The following is a 15,628-nucleotide window of genomic DNA, read 5'->3' as shown; positions in this document are numbered from 1 at the left end:
TGTCCACGAGGTGCTCTGTGTTGGTCAGGTCCCCGAGCAGGACTTCTTCCAGCGGCAGCCTTAGCGAGACACCTGAGGAAGTCTCTCACCTCGAAAAAGGTGTGGGCGAAAAGCCAAGAGATGGAGCAGGGCACCTAGAGATCAGGATGGATGGGACAAGACTAAACGAATGCGAGGTTTTAGCCCAGACGAGAGCCAACGGAGGGACAGCAGGAGAACACGGTCTGAGCAGAACAAAAGTCCACTAGCACAACAGGCAGCGGGACTGCCAGTCTGCTCATCTGCACCCTCCCTCCCGGGTTCATCCCTGCCGAAAGCCCTGGGCATGGAGATGAGGGGCGCTGCTCTCTGCACAGGAGCTGTGCTCAGCAGAGAGGGCATTGCTCCGAGCTGCATCAGGATGCAAATAGAGAAAGTTATACCCCTAAATGCAATCTATTGGAGCTTGGGGGTTGTTTTAAAGCTACCTTCAGGGATGATTTGCAACTCCATTGCTGAAAGAAAGGAAAAGGAAAATAAAACTCTGCACCAGCTACCAATTCACCACAAAAAAGGCACGTTCTTGGTTGGTATTAGTGAGAAGTCATTTCTTTTCTAAGTGAAAGTTTAACGTCCCTCCAAAAAAGAGGCTGATAGAGATTTTTTTTTTCCTGGCTGCTCTTGAAAGGCCTGTAGCTGCGTTTTCCCTCCTCCCTGCATGGACACTTCATTTGACTGTTTCCTGGCGTCTTGTGCCTAGCATCTCCTCCCCTGGCCCATCCGCACGCTGTCTTTGGGCTTGGGTTGGCGACTGCTGCTGCGTCACCCGCCCTCTGCAACGGGAGGGGACCCAGCCCGCACCGCCGGGTCTCCGGGAAGCGTGGGCTGGAGGACTGCGGCAGTAACCCCGAAGGGTGAGTAATGGAGAGCTGGCTGCTGGCTCAGGCGGAGGGCAGGGACAGCAGAACCACTCTGCATTTTCTTCTCATCGGTCCTCGCAATCAGAGACTGACCACAGGACCAGCAGCACATGTAATTCTCCCCTCCCCTTTCGGTATCGGGGGGACGGTCCTCACTAGCCACTGTGCCAGCTCCTGATCCCTCTTGTTGCCAATTTTGGAATTAAAAAAAGTGCAGTGTATTTTAATAACCTGGTAGCTTTATTTAACAACACTAGCATAAAACCATTCCCCCCAGAAGTCATCTGCAAAAAATTTGAGTTGTTGGTTATATAAACCTGGCCCACCTACAGCTTTAAATGTTTTTTTTTTCTCTTTAATTCTGCAAAGATATGCAAAAGCTCCTTTTCGCCTGCAATTCCTGACTTCCTGCCTCTATCCACACCTCCATCTATTGCTGTCAGCCAGCCTCGGAGCACAGCCTGCTCGTCACGTCGGCCTGTGTGGGGACAGGCAGTATCAGCCACAACACAGAACAGCTGAAGACAGATTAAAAAGCTCTGGAGCTTCTGCATGCCAGCACCTGGAGTGGAGGCTGTAAATCTTTCTGAGGACCTCAACTGAGATGTTACCTGCCAGACTGGGCCAGGGAGTGACAGGGAAGCTTTGAAGGGGTTTTAAAAAGGTAGAGAAGTTCCCAAGATGCTCTTATGCCTCATTCTTCATTATGTAGGGCAGAGACTGTTTCTGAAATAAGAGATATGGCCTGGCAAAGTTGCAGAGCAACACCCATGGGGACTGGTAAGGTGTCAAAGCGCTAAGGTCTGGTATAGGATGTGTGGCTGTGCAGGGGAGCTAGCTGGGGGCTGGTTATTTAAAGCTCTGCGTGGTGATGGGTACCCACCTCTCCTTTCCCAATGTTCCCAGGGCAGTCAAAAGCTTTGCTGTTCCTGAGCCTGAATGCAGGGACAATATGGGAGCTTGTGCTAGGTAGGCTTTTCATTTCTTATCTTGCCCTGTAATAATTAATGGGAAGCAGTTAAAGAGAAAAGAAAACTCACTTTAAATAAAAGCAACTAATGTGCTTTTTCTTCCAAGGGTTGGAAATGACCAAATTTGCAACTTCTGATAACAAAACACAGGCACTGTGTTAGCACACTGTCTAATCCAGGTGCCTGTTCCTCACTGTCCCAAGTGACTTTGCCCTTTTCCAAGGTGTTCCTGAGATGGCCTGTGCTATGAAGTAATGTCATCTCCTGACTAAAGGTCTGGGATGCAGCAGCACGCCATGTTGTTGTACATCTTCCACGCTGCCGTGAGTAGCGGGGAGGCAGCACCTGCAGCCCCCGTGCTCCCGCAGTGGGATTTGCACACTGTCCGGGCTGGCGCGTGCTGCACCAGACGCAAGGCTGGATGCTGCTCAGAAAATGCCCTCAGCTCCCCGCACTGTGGAGACAGTCTCCACACCTCCCCTTGGCAAGCACTGCCTTAATTAACTGCAATTAATTAGTCAGTGATTTTTGTCACAGAGCTAACTTTATGTTTATGTGAAATAGTGGCAACCTGCTGTCTAGCCCTTTCCAGGCTGTCATGGGAATTTTGGTGTGAAGCATAGCATGAGGTTGGCCAGCAAACAGGTAGGGATGGGAGAGTGCTCTGGAAACGCTGCCTGAGAAAGCGTCACCTCTGTGCTCGTGCAGTGCTTGGCCTTCACATCCTTTCCCTCTCATGGGATGCTAACAATTACTGCATCCTAGCATGGATGATCTGGCATAATGCTTTATCCCCCAAACTTCTGAAGCAGGAGAAGATTTACTGTAGGGAAATTAGGATACTTTTCCAATGGGAAGATGCTGCAGCTGCGCATCGTCTTCCTGAGGTTTGCACCAATTCCGCTTTTATAGCAGCAAAGTGATATCAGTTGTTTTTTGGTAGGGATCCCCTTCTAGCACTAGTCCTTCACCTGAAGTCCATGCAGAGGCAGTTTCCATTGCTGCACCACATCAAGGGGCTTCTGCCACTTTTGCAGCTAGTGCACAAAAGCCAGAGCTGCTCTTGTTCTGTATGTTTCCTTTCTGCTGCCTAAAAAGATGCTGAAATTGCCCAAAGAAAAATTATTTCCATCTGATCACAGCACTTTCTCCCTTGGCTGGAACACTGACTGTGGTTTTGGGTCTGTGGTTTTTGATTTTTTTTGTTTTTTTTTTTTTTTTAATTCATGAATTTTTTGGTCTTCATTTCCATCATTGTGAGAGTCACTGTGCGACCCAACAGACTAGCTGCAAGTCCTGAAGAAACTACAGCAGGACAAAAGATCAGGAACCCAGCACAAGTTGATGCAAGCAAAGAAACAAGAAAAAAGCCCTGCTTTTGCGAACAACCTGGCTGCTGGGCTTCATAAGGAGTCGGGCTGACATTCAGTGTTTCATTTGGACTCCAGCTAGGAAGCTGCAGCAGCCACTGAAAACTAAAAAACCTGAATGAACAGCAGCTTTCATATTATGAATCTTTCTAAGCAACAGCAAGGAAACTAAGAGACGGGATTCTGACTCACAAGGTAAGTGAAATGGATCTGATTAAGTTGGGGAGAAGAATGCTATTGATACAGGGAACAAAGTGTTTCCACCCTGCAGAAGCAGGTTGCTTGGGTGAATCATAAAAAGGAGATGGTCTCTGCCTGTGCTACTTTGTCTCCCTTTTTCTGCTTCTGCAGCAGGCAAAATAAGTGCAAGGCCAGGTTATTGCTGACCTGGCTTTAATTTGTTCCTACTAACGCTCCTCATTTCATTAATCACCCTTTGCGTGGCAGAGCGAATGCTTCTTCATGGTCTGATTTTGCTCCTTGCTGCAGTTGAGCAGTGGGACGGTGGCGGTGCCCCGTCCCGCAGGGTCAGGACGCGGCTCCTGTTTGTCTGCCCGCTTCCTCGGCTGCTGCGGCTTTCTCGGTGCGGCGAGAGCCCAGACGGAAAGGAATGAGCTGTTTCCTGGAGCCCTCTGCAGACGTGGAAACTTTCAAGGGATCGTGCTTCTCCTGTCTCGCTGGGAAGCTGCTTGTTTGAAACGCGGCGAGCAGGAATGCACCGCGGTGCCAGCAGAGCCCGCCGGAGCCGTCGGCCGGGGTGGAGGAGCGCCGGGGACCGGGGCAGCTCCCGTGGACCGGAGGCAGCAAAGCGTTTTAGGTGCCCAGGGGAAACCTCTCCCCATGCTGTTTAGGTGTGTAGAAAGCAGAGTCCCCAGTGCGGCTGCGTCTGTGGTGGCAGGTCATGGAAAAACGACGTTTCCGCTGGGAAGAGCAAAGGCGCGTTGGGTCCAGGCCAACTTACTTCATCGGAGAAGTTGCCCTGCAAATGACTTAACTGTAACTTGTCCTGTGCCTCCACGAGGCAGGGCTGAATCACCGTCTGGGCTTGCTGTGAAAACGGGACCACTTTCAAGGACCCGCCTTGCCTAGAGCAGGGCCACTTCCAGGATGCTGCAGACGTGCTCCTGGCATGGGAGATACGGGGGGGGAAAGGAGAATAAGAGCAAGAGTTACTTGTTTAGGAACCGGCAGGCTTCCTTTTGCTCCATGTTTGTGCTGAGATAAGGGTGATAACAGCCCCTTTCACAGGCCAGGAAATGCGGTGCCATAGGAGGATTCAGGTGCCTACGTGCCCTGTTTTTCCATATAGCACCCACCTGTAGGTCCTACATGAAATCCATACAATTCATGAGTTTTAGGTATGTGCAGGTAATAGGAGGGGCAGTTTTCTCAGCAGCCTCATCTCTCCCAGTGGGCAGGACGGGCATGGGAAGACGTGGTTGTTGCCAACATACAGTGACCATCAGCTGCTGCTGCTTGAGGGCCACACGCTGGTGCAAGTGAAGGTATTTTCACGGGGATATAAAAGGAAGCGCAGCTCCTTGCTGGACAAAGACATTAAGGCAATCTACCCGCACTGGAAACAGGTTTATGTTAAAACAGCACCAGGAAATTAAAAACAAAACAAAACAAAAAAAAAAACAAAAAACCCCCCCCCACTACCCAGGTGATTAGAAATGGAGTGATCAACTCACTGACCTGTGGCTGGCTAAATGTTCACCTAGCCCCTTACAAACTGCGGATGCAGATCAATATTCCTGTACCTCTCCGTGGCCAGGTCCCAGGTTTGCCTCCATGCCTGCCCAGGGCGCGTTGGCCGCAGGAGCCGTGGCCTCGTGCTGCCTCAGCTTTCCCAGCAGCGTTTCCAACGCCTCTTCTGATGAGCTCCAGCATGTTGTATAAACACTGTGGTCAAGAGGGCGTTAACAGAGGTCATCTGCGAACGACTATGGACAGTGGAAATTTTTAGACCGTGTTGCTTTTTGGGATTCAAATACTCCTATCTGCAAGCTCTCATGGTTGCAAACAAGCTCCTTAAACTCTGTTTGTGCTGAGGATCTTGGCTGTGGCCCTGGCATCGTGTCGGAGAGCTTCTGCCCCGGGTCGCGCCGCGAGATGCTGCGGTCAAGCAAAGCTGCTGAGCTGCCCAAGCTCTGCCTTGAAAAAAAGTGCAGGCTCTTTCAGCATTTCGTGGCTTTTCTACAATGAATTGTTCATGAAGAAAGTTTAGCTTCTCCTGGGGGGGGTAAAAAAAAAAAAAAAAAAAAAATTCCCATACAAACCGCCTTCAAGAGGAAGTCCAGTGTTCAGACAAACCCAGCCCTAACGATCCTCGTTTCCTGCCGCCAAAGATGCAAGGCAGCCTGGAGCACTGAGGAGGTCGGGACTTGCAAGAAGACAAAAGGTAAAAAAGCAGAATTGGAATATTTTCCATCTTTGGAATGATGCCGAGGTTTGAGGCTGACACATCCATGTGTTTTCCATCTCTACTGTACAAAAAGGGTTTTAGTCTTAACTGCACTCTTGGGTTGTTAGTCAAGATTTATCACTAATTATAATGGGCAGTGGCTGATGTTGTCCTGTGTGCAGTGAATTTAAAGCAAAGATAGTCATTGCTTTCGTGAATGAAGTCCTAGGAATAACAGAAAGCAGAACATTAGCAGAAAATTAAAGAGCCGTTCAGGGATCCAGAAAGAATTTCTGCCTCGTGAACCCTCAACATTGCAGTGTGTGATCTCAGCACACTTATCAGTGGGATTTATTATCACAGCATCCCTGCCAGGTAAGGCCTTACTTCCACTGTACCTGGTGAAAACGCAGGCCTGGAGCAGGTTAAGGTAGATCTGCGCCTTTAACATTTGAGAGGACAAGACCTAGCTCAGCTGCTTGCAGTGCTCAAGGTAACTTGTTATGTCTTTAAGGCAGCGCAGACATACCTGTCACGGTTTGGCCAAGGCTTAGTGTTGCCGACCCTGCATTGCTAACCATGGAGAACACCTCCTGGTCGTGCCTCCAGGCTGACTTGCTTTGCAGCTGGTGGACGCAGAGACACAGGATCACAGGGAAGGAGCCCGTTTCCTTTGTTTGCAGAGCAATTAAGCTACTTTTGCAGGTATTCCTGGGATTTCTTATTGTTTCTATTGCCCAGATTTGTTGTTTTATATGGAAGTGTTAAAATTCTTCAAGTGGAAGGGGTCATTAAAAAGCTCTGCATGACTAGATACATCTCGTACATAAACTGCCTACTTTGAACTTTAATCTTAAACTTGATCATGAACTATTAAAAAATAAAAACCTATCAAGGTGTTCTCTCTAGCTGTAATAGTGTCAAGAAAATATATTTGAATAAGAAGCTGCACACAGGAAGAAAGAATCGCTTCATTTAACAATCTGAACTGGAACTAATGGTTTCTGCACTTCCCTAGCAGCGGTTTTGTGGCATCCCAAAAACCCTGCATGGAAGAAACTTAGCTTTTCTTGCTGGCATAGACACTGGGAATGCCAGGTGTTGCTGGAAAATCAGCATTTCAAATGCAGGTTGTTAATAGCAGGCAAAAAATGGGTAAATAAAAAGCTTGTTGGATTATGTTTAAGGCAGGGTACTTTAAGGTCAATGTAGAGCAAAAATATACTATTCAGTCTTCTGTTCTGGCCTGGATTGAACTTGATAGTAGTGATAAAACAGTGTCCTCAGTGCAATAGCATCCTCACCAGTATTTACGCCTGGGCCCTGACAGTGCAGGAGGTGTTAACAGTTTTGTATCACTAGCTCTGTTTAGAAAGAGGGGCACGCACATACAAAAAGGTCTGAACAACGGGAATGCTTGAATTTAATGTAAGAAGACAGACATTTTCTTTAGACTTTTTCTTCCAGCTTTGGGCCAGGCAGAAATACCTGAGCACAGCCCTTTTGTTAGTATTTTAACACTGTTTTTCTGCTCAGAAATTCAGAAGAGAAGAAAAGGGACAGAAGAATCGAACAGTATTTTTAAACCTTAGCTAAAGGCAGTTTGAGTCAAAAGAACTTTTTATTACATTTAAATAGTCCTCCTTCAGTAACATGTATTCTAATCTTGTAGTGAAGATGAACAACCACCAACCATCATCATTGTCATATACATCCTGAGCCCAAACCCATTGAAATTAATTGCCTTTTCATCAGGTTGAGGTGTCTCATTTCATGGTTCATAACTTTTCATTTTGTTTGCCGAAATATTTTTAAAGGCAGATATGTCCATTTAGCACATGCAGAATTTCTACTTCCTTGATATTAGGTTAAATTTACATTTTTTGTTGGGTTTTGTCCTGTTTCTGCTTCCAGAGGCCATGGGCTATGCTATGTTTCATGGATTTGGAGAGGGGAGGCTTTAAAGTGTTATAGGAACAGCAAACTGTTCACCTTGGAATTGTCTATTGTGACCAAATTGGCTGAGAAACAGCATTAAAAAGCTTTTAGTGAAAATCTGATGCCCCACTTTTATGGTGAGGATGCATCGATGTCAGAGCCCACAGACAAGTCTGCTTTGCTCTCAGATAGCAAATGTAAGGGAATTAGCAAAATCTCCAGCTGACAACAAGTTTTGGGGAGGTGGGAGCTCCTCAAAGTGCAGATAATAGCTCCATATGCCTTTCCATATATTATTTCTGAAAATCAGTGTTTGACATGAGAGCTGGGCCGAAAGGGCAGGACCTGGATGCCTGGTGCCTGGGAAAGTTCACAGACATAGAGCTCTTGCCTGGCTGTGCAGCGTTACGCTTGGCCTTCTAGCGAACTTCCTGCGTTGCAAACATTTTATAAAAGTTTCAGAATCATCAAATTTCCTTTTTTTGTACATATTGCAGCAAGCTTTTCAGCTGAAACGTTTCAAATTCATTGTTAATCAAGTATTTCAAATTGAGCCCAAGTTAGAAAAGAGTCAAAAAAGCTGAAATGGAGAAAGAAGGGGGGGGGGGGGAACAGTTTTGAGAGAGGGAGGGCTAAGATTATCTTCTGGTCCTTAGGTGAAATATTCACAGACTCCCAGGTTTCTGAAGATGGGAGACCAGTTTTCCTCCCAGCCATTCCATTAAGATGTCTGTGTGTTTATTGTCATCTCTGGGTTTTTCTTACTGACAGGAAAAAGGAGTTCAGAGACGAACCAGGTTGCAATATGCAGGTTCCTGGTATGGAAAGCAAAGACAATAATTTATACTTCCAGTTCTGATTGGTTGCTTTCAGGATGTCCCTGTCTTTCCCTTGCGAGGTATCATGAAGGATGACCGAGCAGGAATGTACTCAGCTCTGCAGTCTCAGGGCATTCAGTGCGGTACTAATGCATCATTTTAGGCGCTAACGAGCATGTCACATTGGTGTGTGAAGGAGGATAGATGTCCCTCCAGTGCAGGAATCTGAGTGATGTTCAGAAGAGAAAGCCTCCCAGATCTGTACTCTCTGGTGAGTCATGCCCATATTAGACTGAATCTAAGTCTGTCATTTGCTGTCTTCTGGAGAAGATAAACCTGATCAGCTGAAGTCAAATCCATCACTGCCACACATGACAAAAAAAGGTCACAGTAATTATGTCTAAGGAAAAAAACCAAATGGCTGAAAATGATTCCTAGCTTTATCCCACAGATCTTATATTTTTAGTTCCATCTTCCTATCTTTACCTTTTTTTTTTTTTTTTTTTTTTTTTTTTTTTTTTTGTGGTGACACATTTGACTTCCCTACCACCATGAGGGTTATTCTTGCTTCTCCTGTGAAATCCAGCTCAAATCATTTTTTCTCCAAATTGATATGATTCCCTTACAAACCCAGGTTTGTTCCCTTTGCTTTTGCACATTTTGATTCCTTTGTTCTGAGGTTTTTCCTTCATCTGATATCTGGTTTTATACTAGATGTCTTTCAAATCTAATCCTGTATTGTTGAATTCATTTTATTTTCCTATAGCCATGACTCCTTTCTCTCTCCTCTTCTAACTCTTATGAGTAGCCTGTAAATCTAAAATTCTGTGTATTGGCATCTATCATTAGGGTTTCACCTAATCACAGATGTTGCAACTAAATATATGTTTCTGCTACTTCGTTAGACTACTCAACCACCTTCAATAGGGAGGATAATGGCTGATACGTGCACAGAAACAAGGCTTAGACTGGCCCTACCTTCATAGGTCTGACTATTTCTGGAAGATTACACTGTTTTGGAATGTAAAAGCATAAAGGAAAATGGGGAGGGGGGAAGGAGAATCGGTTCTAGGATGTTCAGAACTGATTGAGGTTTTTGTCTGGTTGGCCTCATTTTTCCAAAAGTAATTTCTAGCCAATAACTTGAGTTATTATTCTTCATGAATCATGCAAGTAGCCATGATTTCTTCAATGGGTGCTCAGATTATAGTAATATAAAATGTGCACAAGCTGAACAGTGATTTTTCTACCTAGACTTTTTTTCTTTAAGTCACTTGGTGTATGACTTCTAAAAATAGGAAAGTCATTCATTTTCAGGAGAATAATGGCCTATAAAACATAGAGGTAATTTGTTCATATTTATGAATCCTTTCCCTTCCACCCATTATGAATATCCTTCTTAATGAGTGCTCTTTCTCCTTCATGGAGGTATTATGAGCAAGTATGTCCTCAGATTTTAATGTTCTGATAATGTAATCAAATGCTGTATACTTCATTCCCAGGTTGCTGACTACCCACACTCCTGAGAAGGACTAAATGCTTTCTAATCCCATGGACAATTTTGGTCCCAATTGCCTGGAACTCCTAGCGAACATGGGATCTTCCTTAGATGTTATGCAAATACAAAAACTCCAGTCTGCTCCAGAATAGGCCCTAAAAAGAGTTTGTGGAACCCAAATGCTCTCTGCAGTAGAAGCTTTCTGTTTTGGTCACGTAGGGGTTGCTTAGTGAGGGCCTTCTAGCCATTTAGGCTTGCATAGCACCTCTGTTCCTATTTGGCAGCACAAAGATGGCTTAAAAAATGGAATGAAAATTAAAAAGGACTTAATGAAAATAAGAATTCAGGCCCTGAACACTTATATAAAAGGAATATTAATTCCTTCTCAGGCTTGTACCTAGAATGAGGTACAATTATGAATAGAAAGATCATTTCAAGTTATGACAGATTTGAGAAAAGAACATTCAACTGCTGTCAGAAGGAAAGTTATTATATTGCTGCTAATAAGTATTCATCAGGTTTCTGGGGAGTTAAATTGCACCAAGTAATAAAAGGTGTGAATAACAGTTCTTTTGGGGCAGGTAAGAACTGGAAGAAAACATCTCCCAGGAATGCCAGTATAATCCAAACACCGTGCCCCTGTTGATACTTCTTTCCATACTCTCTTGACTAGTCCATTTTCTACCCAGTGAAGCTTTTGTAAAGCTCCAGCCTAGGAAACCCTCCATCCTCTGCCTCATTCACAATGGTCCAAAGCCCAGAAGGAGCCTTTTGTGTGCGTTGTGTTATTTCTGACACCTAGGACATCTAGCTGCTATCTTCCCCACCTCTCCCAGGAATTAAAGCTAGTATGAGAGGAGCTATAAAAGCCTGTTCCCAGCCTGAAGTCAGCGAGAGCCCATCTGACTAATTGGACTTTGGATAAGGTCCAAAAAGGCCTAATTCCAAAATCTGTCTTGTGTGAAACACCACTGCAGTCACTAAATGACACTAATTATACATGGTATGAGGATGCCTTCTCCTGTCTCTGTCTCTGTTCCCATTCCAGGAAGGAGGCTGATGAGGAGCTAGCGGAAAACTCTCCTCCTGTTCTCCACCTGAAGCGTTTTTTGTCTGTTCTTTTCATCCACTATTCAGCTTGCCAGTAACAGTTGAAAATGCAGTAGTAGAAGTCAGGAACTGGTGTTTGTGCAGAGCAAATCCCAGTTTGGTCTGTGTTTGTTGTAGTTATTTGGCTTTCCACTCTGCACATTGGAAAATACAAATAGGAAGTGTACACAGACATTCTTCTAGAAACAGCAAATGGATATGGCCAAAGCCACAAACTACTTGGCTAGGTCACCTTGGAAAGCAGTTACCAGCAAAAGACAGAGAAACTATTCAAAGACAGAAATTATTTTCGTTTCTTTTAGTTTAGTTTCTCGTTAGGTTTGTCCTCCAAAAAATCGGAGGGTTTGCTTTGATCCTTATTTAAATCAAGTTTCATTTCTTCCATCTGATTTTGCATTTTTAGGATGGTGATACAAGAAATAGTAACTAACAGTGACACTTTGTGTATTTTACCCAGTGCCTTTTGCAACAGCAAGGCAGCATGTGTGCCTTGACCAGAGCTTGCTACAAATTTCTTTAAGCATCTCAGCCTTAACTTCTGATCTCAGTGGTCTGTTCTTCTGTGTGTACCCGCACCTGCGTGTGTACCTTTTGTGTGTCTTTTAACAGACACTTCAATTGTCAGTGATGCGAGACAGGGATTGTCTCTTCTGTTGCTTGTAAAGAGCACTCGGTGGGGCACCACTGCTGCCCGGAGTCTCTTGGTGCCACTACAAGATAAGCTAATAATTAATCAGAAGAAGTGTGCCTTGCAGTAACATTAACAGATGGCCCATCAGTTGCTCTGATTTAAATCACCATGTTAATCATTTCTATTCCTTTGCCTGGTCCAGCTGGCTTAGCTGAAGGAAGATGAGTGCTGCGTTTCTCGTGCTCTTGGTGTCCACTGCAAATATCGGGGCCTTGCTGGGAGAGGGCCAGCCGAGACGGGAGCCTCGGCGCCTGTCGTGCGTGCGGTGCTGCCGGCCTTCGGAACAGCCTGTCCCCATGGCCTCCTCGCGGTACACGAGGATGAGCAATGACCCTGCCTATTCGCTTCCCAAAGTCCAGCCCACCATAGATATCACCATCCTCAAAGGTGGGTAAAGCTGACTACTGTGGTGACGTCCTTTTTCTGTCTTACATGTTCACACTTGTTTTGCAAGATGTGTTTCTCCCCCCTGCTGAGAAACCCATTTTATATTATTTACTGAAAAAAAGGTCAAGGGGTGACATGACACAGGCTATAAATATGTGCAAGCGAGAAGAGATGGCAAAAAGCTCTAATCCATCAGGAAAAGGCAATGTGAAACTGCATCACTGGAAGCTTAGGTTAGACCACACTAGAAACCAGCTGCAAATGTTATCTCAGAATTACTAAATGGTAGAATGAGGTTTTAAGAATGAGCACAGACTCTCACTCACTTTTTCCATGTCACATTTTTGTCGCATTAAGCCAGAGCTCAGAGAGAAAATTAAGCACACCAGAGACATCACAGGGAGTTCTGCGAGCAGGGATGTGCAGACTGGACAAACCCAACAGCCTTCCAGGCCCAAACCAGACCTCAGCCAAGTCTGTCAATTTTCCTTGCCCTTCCCTCTGCACGAAGGGGCTGTGCATCCAACGGGAGGCATGCAAACAGTCTGGCCAGGCAGTGGAGTTTCACTGTTGGAATTATTTTGAACACTGACTACCTCAGTGGAGCCAAGGTTTCACTTGGTGTTTTTTTCCTTTTTGTTCCATTTTGCTGTTATTCACCTTTGCATTGGCATTTTTTCCCTGCCCTCAGAGAAATAGACCTAAACTTTGTAGGTTAATCCCAGAATGGAGGCACTGTTAAGAACCTCACCAACTAGGAGCTTGTCAGTACACTTAGAATTGCCCATGCCTGGAAACTACAGTCCGAAGCGGCTTGTTCATGTAACGAGTGGCCAATGAATGGGAGAGCATCATCTCACGGTGATGCAAAACTGAGATTTAGAAGGGCACCAATGTCTGACTGATGTCTAGATACCTGTGTTTGTCAAAATGGTGTTTTAGCAGGTACTTTGGTAGTTGTCTGCAGCTAGGGCTTCCCATGCTTGTGTTTGACAAGGTTTCCCTTTCTGCTCACAGGTGAGAAAGGTGAAATGGGAGAAAAAGGGTACCCCGGAGCAGTGGGAAAGGAAGGAGAGAGAGGGCTACGTGGCTTTAATGGACGAAAGGGCCAGAAAGGCCAGCCTGGCCCACAAGGCCATTCCTGCAAGCAGCTCTATGCTGCTTTTTCAGTGGGTCGGAGAAAACCCCTTCATAGCTCAGACTATTTCCAGCACGTCACTTTTGACACAGAATTTGTGAACCTCTACAAGCACTTCAACATGTTCTCGGGGAAGTTCTTCTGCTATGTGCCAGGAGTCTACTACTTCAGCCTCAATGTCCACACCTGGAACTTCAAGGAGACCTATTTGCACTTGATGAAGAATGAGAAAGAGGTGGCCATCCTCTATGCCCAGCCCAGTGATCGGAGCATCATGCAGAGCCAGAGCCTGATGCTGGACCTGCAGGAAGGAGAGGAGGTCTGGGTGCGAATGTTCAAGCGAGAGCGAGAAAATGCCATCTATAGCGAGGAGTCCGATGTTTACATCATCTTCAATGGCCATCTAATCAAGCCAGCTGTAGAGTAGCCATCCTTCAGCTTTAGGCTCCAAGCTTTGGTAGGGTTTTGTCAGACGCGTTACCATTTTCCCTCTTAGAAGTGCACCTGTCTAGCTCCACTTGGAAAGATTGTGGCTGGCAGCATCTTGGCCTGTGGATGGGGTGGTCTGTGTAGACGAAGAAGAGGGTGACGTGTTGATGGAGGGGGTGGTAGGTGGTGTTTTGAGGTGATGAAAACTGTGAGTACAGAGAAAGCTTTAGCACTTGCATGCTGCTGGAGATGAAGCACCCAGAAGGCCCCAGTCTGCAGCCCTGTATAGATTCCCAGTAACATCTCTGGCTGAATAGTCTGCCAGGTCAGCAGCAAAAAATTAACCTCTTTGCTCAGCTTTAAAGAAGACGTTTTAATTAGATCTAAGGACCATCTTCGGATACCGGTTATCTGGGTGCTAGTTAAGGAATGTAATTACTCCTACAACATTACTAAGATGTCTTTGCAACGTGCAGTAACTGCTAATAAAATGAGGTGTCCACACACTGCCATCACTTACACCAGCTCTGCTCCACTTGGAGGGGGAGAGAATGCAGCACTCTTAAGAAGAGTATTTTGCACAGTACATTTACCGTAAATTATGTTTTTGTTCCATTTCATGTAATATTACATTCTGAGAACATACTGATCTGGCAAAGCTTTCTCAGAGGCACATAGTTTCAAGCACAGGTGTTGCCACACACAATAACTTTGCTAGACTGCTGTATTCTTAACTACGCTTCTCTCACAAGAGCATCCAGCATGGGTGGAAACCTGTCTTTTCCACTTCAATGAAAACTGTGGGCTCTGCCTTAGGATCTGATTTGAGTGCTCACTGCTGAGTGGGAATTTAAGGACATCAGTGTGTCTGAACACTACTGTCTATAGCACCTCATTTCCAGAAATTGGAGAAGAAAATCAGGAAGAAAAAATATTTTATTGCAAACTGATTTTTGGTTTTTGTAAAATTTACTGGCATAACAGTGGAAAGCTACATGCAGCAGCAAGAAGCCTTGTTTTCAGCAGTTCTTCTGCCCAGTGCCCCAGTCTCGTTTGCATTGTGAAACATTTGTATGAAAGATAGAACAAAAGGTCTTATTACGCAAGCTGCTTCACTGCTGTACCTCCTCTATCCACAGCTGTTTAGAAAAGTAGCTAAAATAAAGATACTGCTTTGAGTACACTGGCTTTGTTTATCTTATTTCCACATGCTTTTCACAGTACAGGACTAAAAGCGGTAGATTGAACATCCAGTCCCATGTAATCATCTAGGGTGGCAATTTTATTTACTTTAATGCCAAAGGACTCCAGAAACTAGAGTGACACCTGCAATTTCTTTCCTTGAAAGCCAGTAACAGCCATCATCTGGTATCAAGATGGGGAGGCAGAGAAGTTGATGACCTCTTGCTGAAAAATAGATACCAAACCTTCTAAAGGTCTCACAACCTTAGTGATGATAGGAACTTTTAACTAGCCTATCTGAAAATAAATGCATGCTGAAAATGGCTCCATGGGCCTTGAAACATCATGTCAACCACTGCTTCCATCAGCCTGCAGCAACCCTGTGAAGGGAAAGTGGGAAACTCTCCCAGCTTTAAAAAATGCTCCCAAGGGGCAGCAAAGACATTTTATGCAGATTCGCTCCTGACTTACTGTCAGATACCCCAGCAGCTTAGGTCAGGCCATTGCACAGCATTTCCTTTTTCTTTTTTCCTCCCTCCTTAAAAAAAAGCTCCCTAATCAGCAGTTTCCATTAGGGTGGTGGTAAAAGCCCTAATGGCTGCATTGCTTATTTGCAGCATGCCACTTAGCACTGAAAGCACTAACAGGGAGATGCCAGCCCTGAGCAAACACACAGAAGCAGAAGTGTTCCCACTACACTGGACTCAGTGATGGCATTTGCAGATTGTTTTTCCCTACCATTCATCACACCAGAGAGAGCTTAACAGCTTTTTTGCTTTGTTTTTACCTC

At 45.3% G+C, this 15,628-nt stretch overlaps 1 protein-coding gene across 2 annotated transcripts; it reads left to right on the top strand.

The window, feature by feature from the left end:
* Nucleotides 1-1,270: 1,270 nt before the first annotated feature.
* On the top strand, nucleotides 1,271-14,839 carry C1QTNF8 (C1q and TNF related 8). Of its 2 annotated transcripts, XM_026095281.2 has the most exons (4): nucleotides 1,271-3,435; nucleotides 3,730-5,644; nucleotides 11,845-12,089; nucleotides 13,107-14,839. In XM_026095281.2, the coding sequence occupies exons 3-4, from the start codon at nucleotides 11,864-11,866 to the stop codon at nucleotides 13,652-13,654; spliced, it is 774 nt and encodes a 257-aa protein (XP_025951066.1). In that variant the 5' UTR covers nucleotides 1,271-3,435; nucleotides 3,730-5,644; nucleotides 11,845-11,863; the 3' UTR covers nucleotides 13,655-14,839. The 2 variants fall into 2 exon arrangements, with proteins under 2 accessions (XP_025951066.1, XP_025951067.1); XM_026095282.2 differs by lacking the exon at nucleotides 3,730-5,644.
* The last annotated feature ends 789 nt before the right edge of the window (nucleotides 14,840-15,628 follow it).

The sequence above is a fragment of the Dromaius novaehollandiae genome, chromosome 14, assembly GCF_036370855.1.
Source record: "Dromaius novaehollandiae isolate bDroNov1 chromosome 14, bDroNov1.hap1, whole genome shotgun sequence".
Taxonomy (NCBI): Eukaryota; Metazoa; Chordata; class Aves; order Casuariiformes; family Dromaiidae; genus Dromaius; species Dromaius novaehollandiae.
This window is presented reverse-complemented; position numbering and strand designations above follow the sequence as displayed.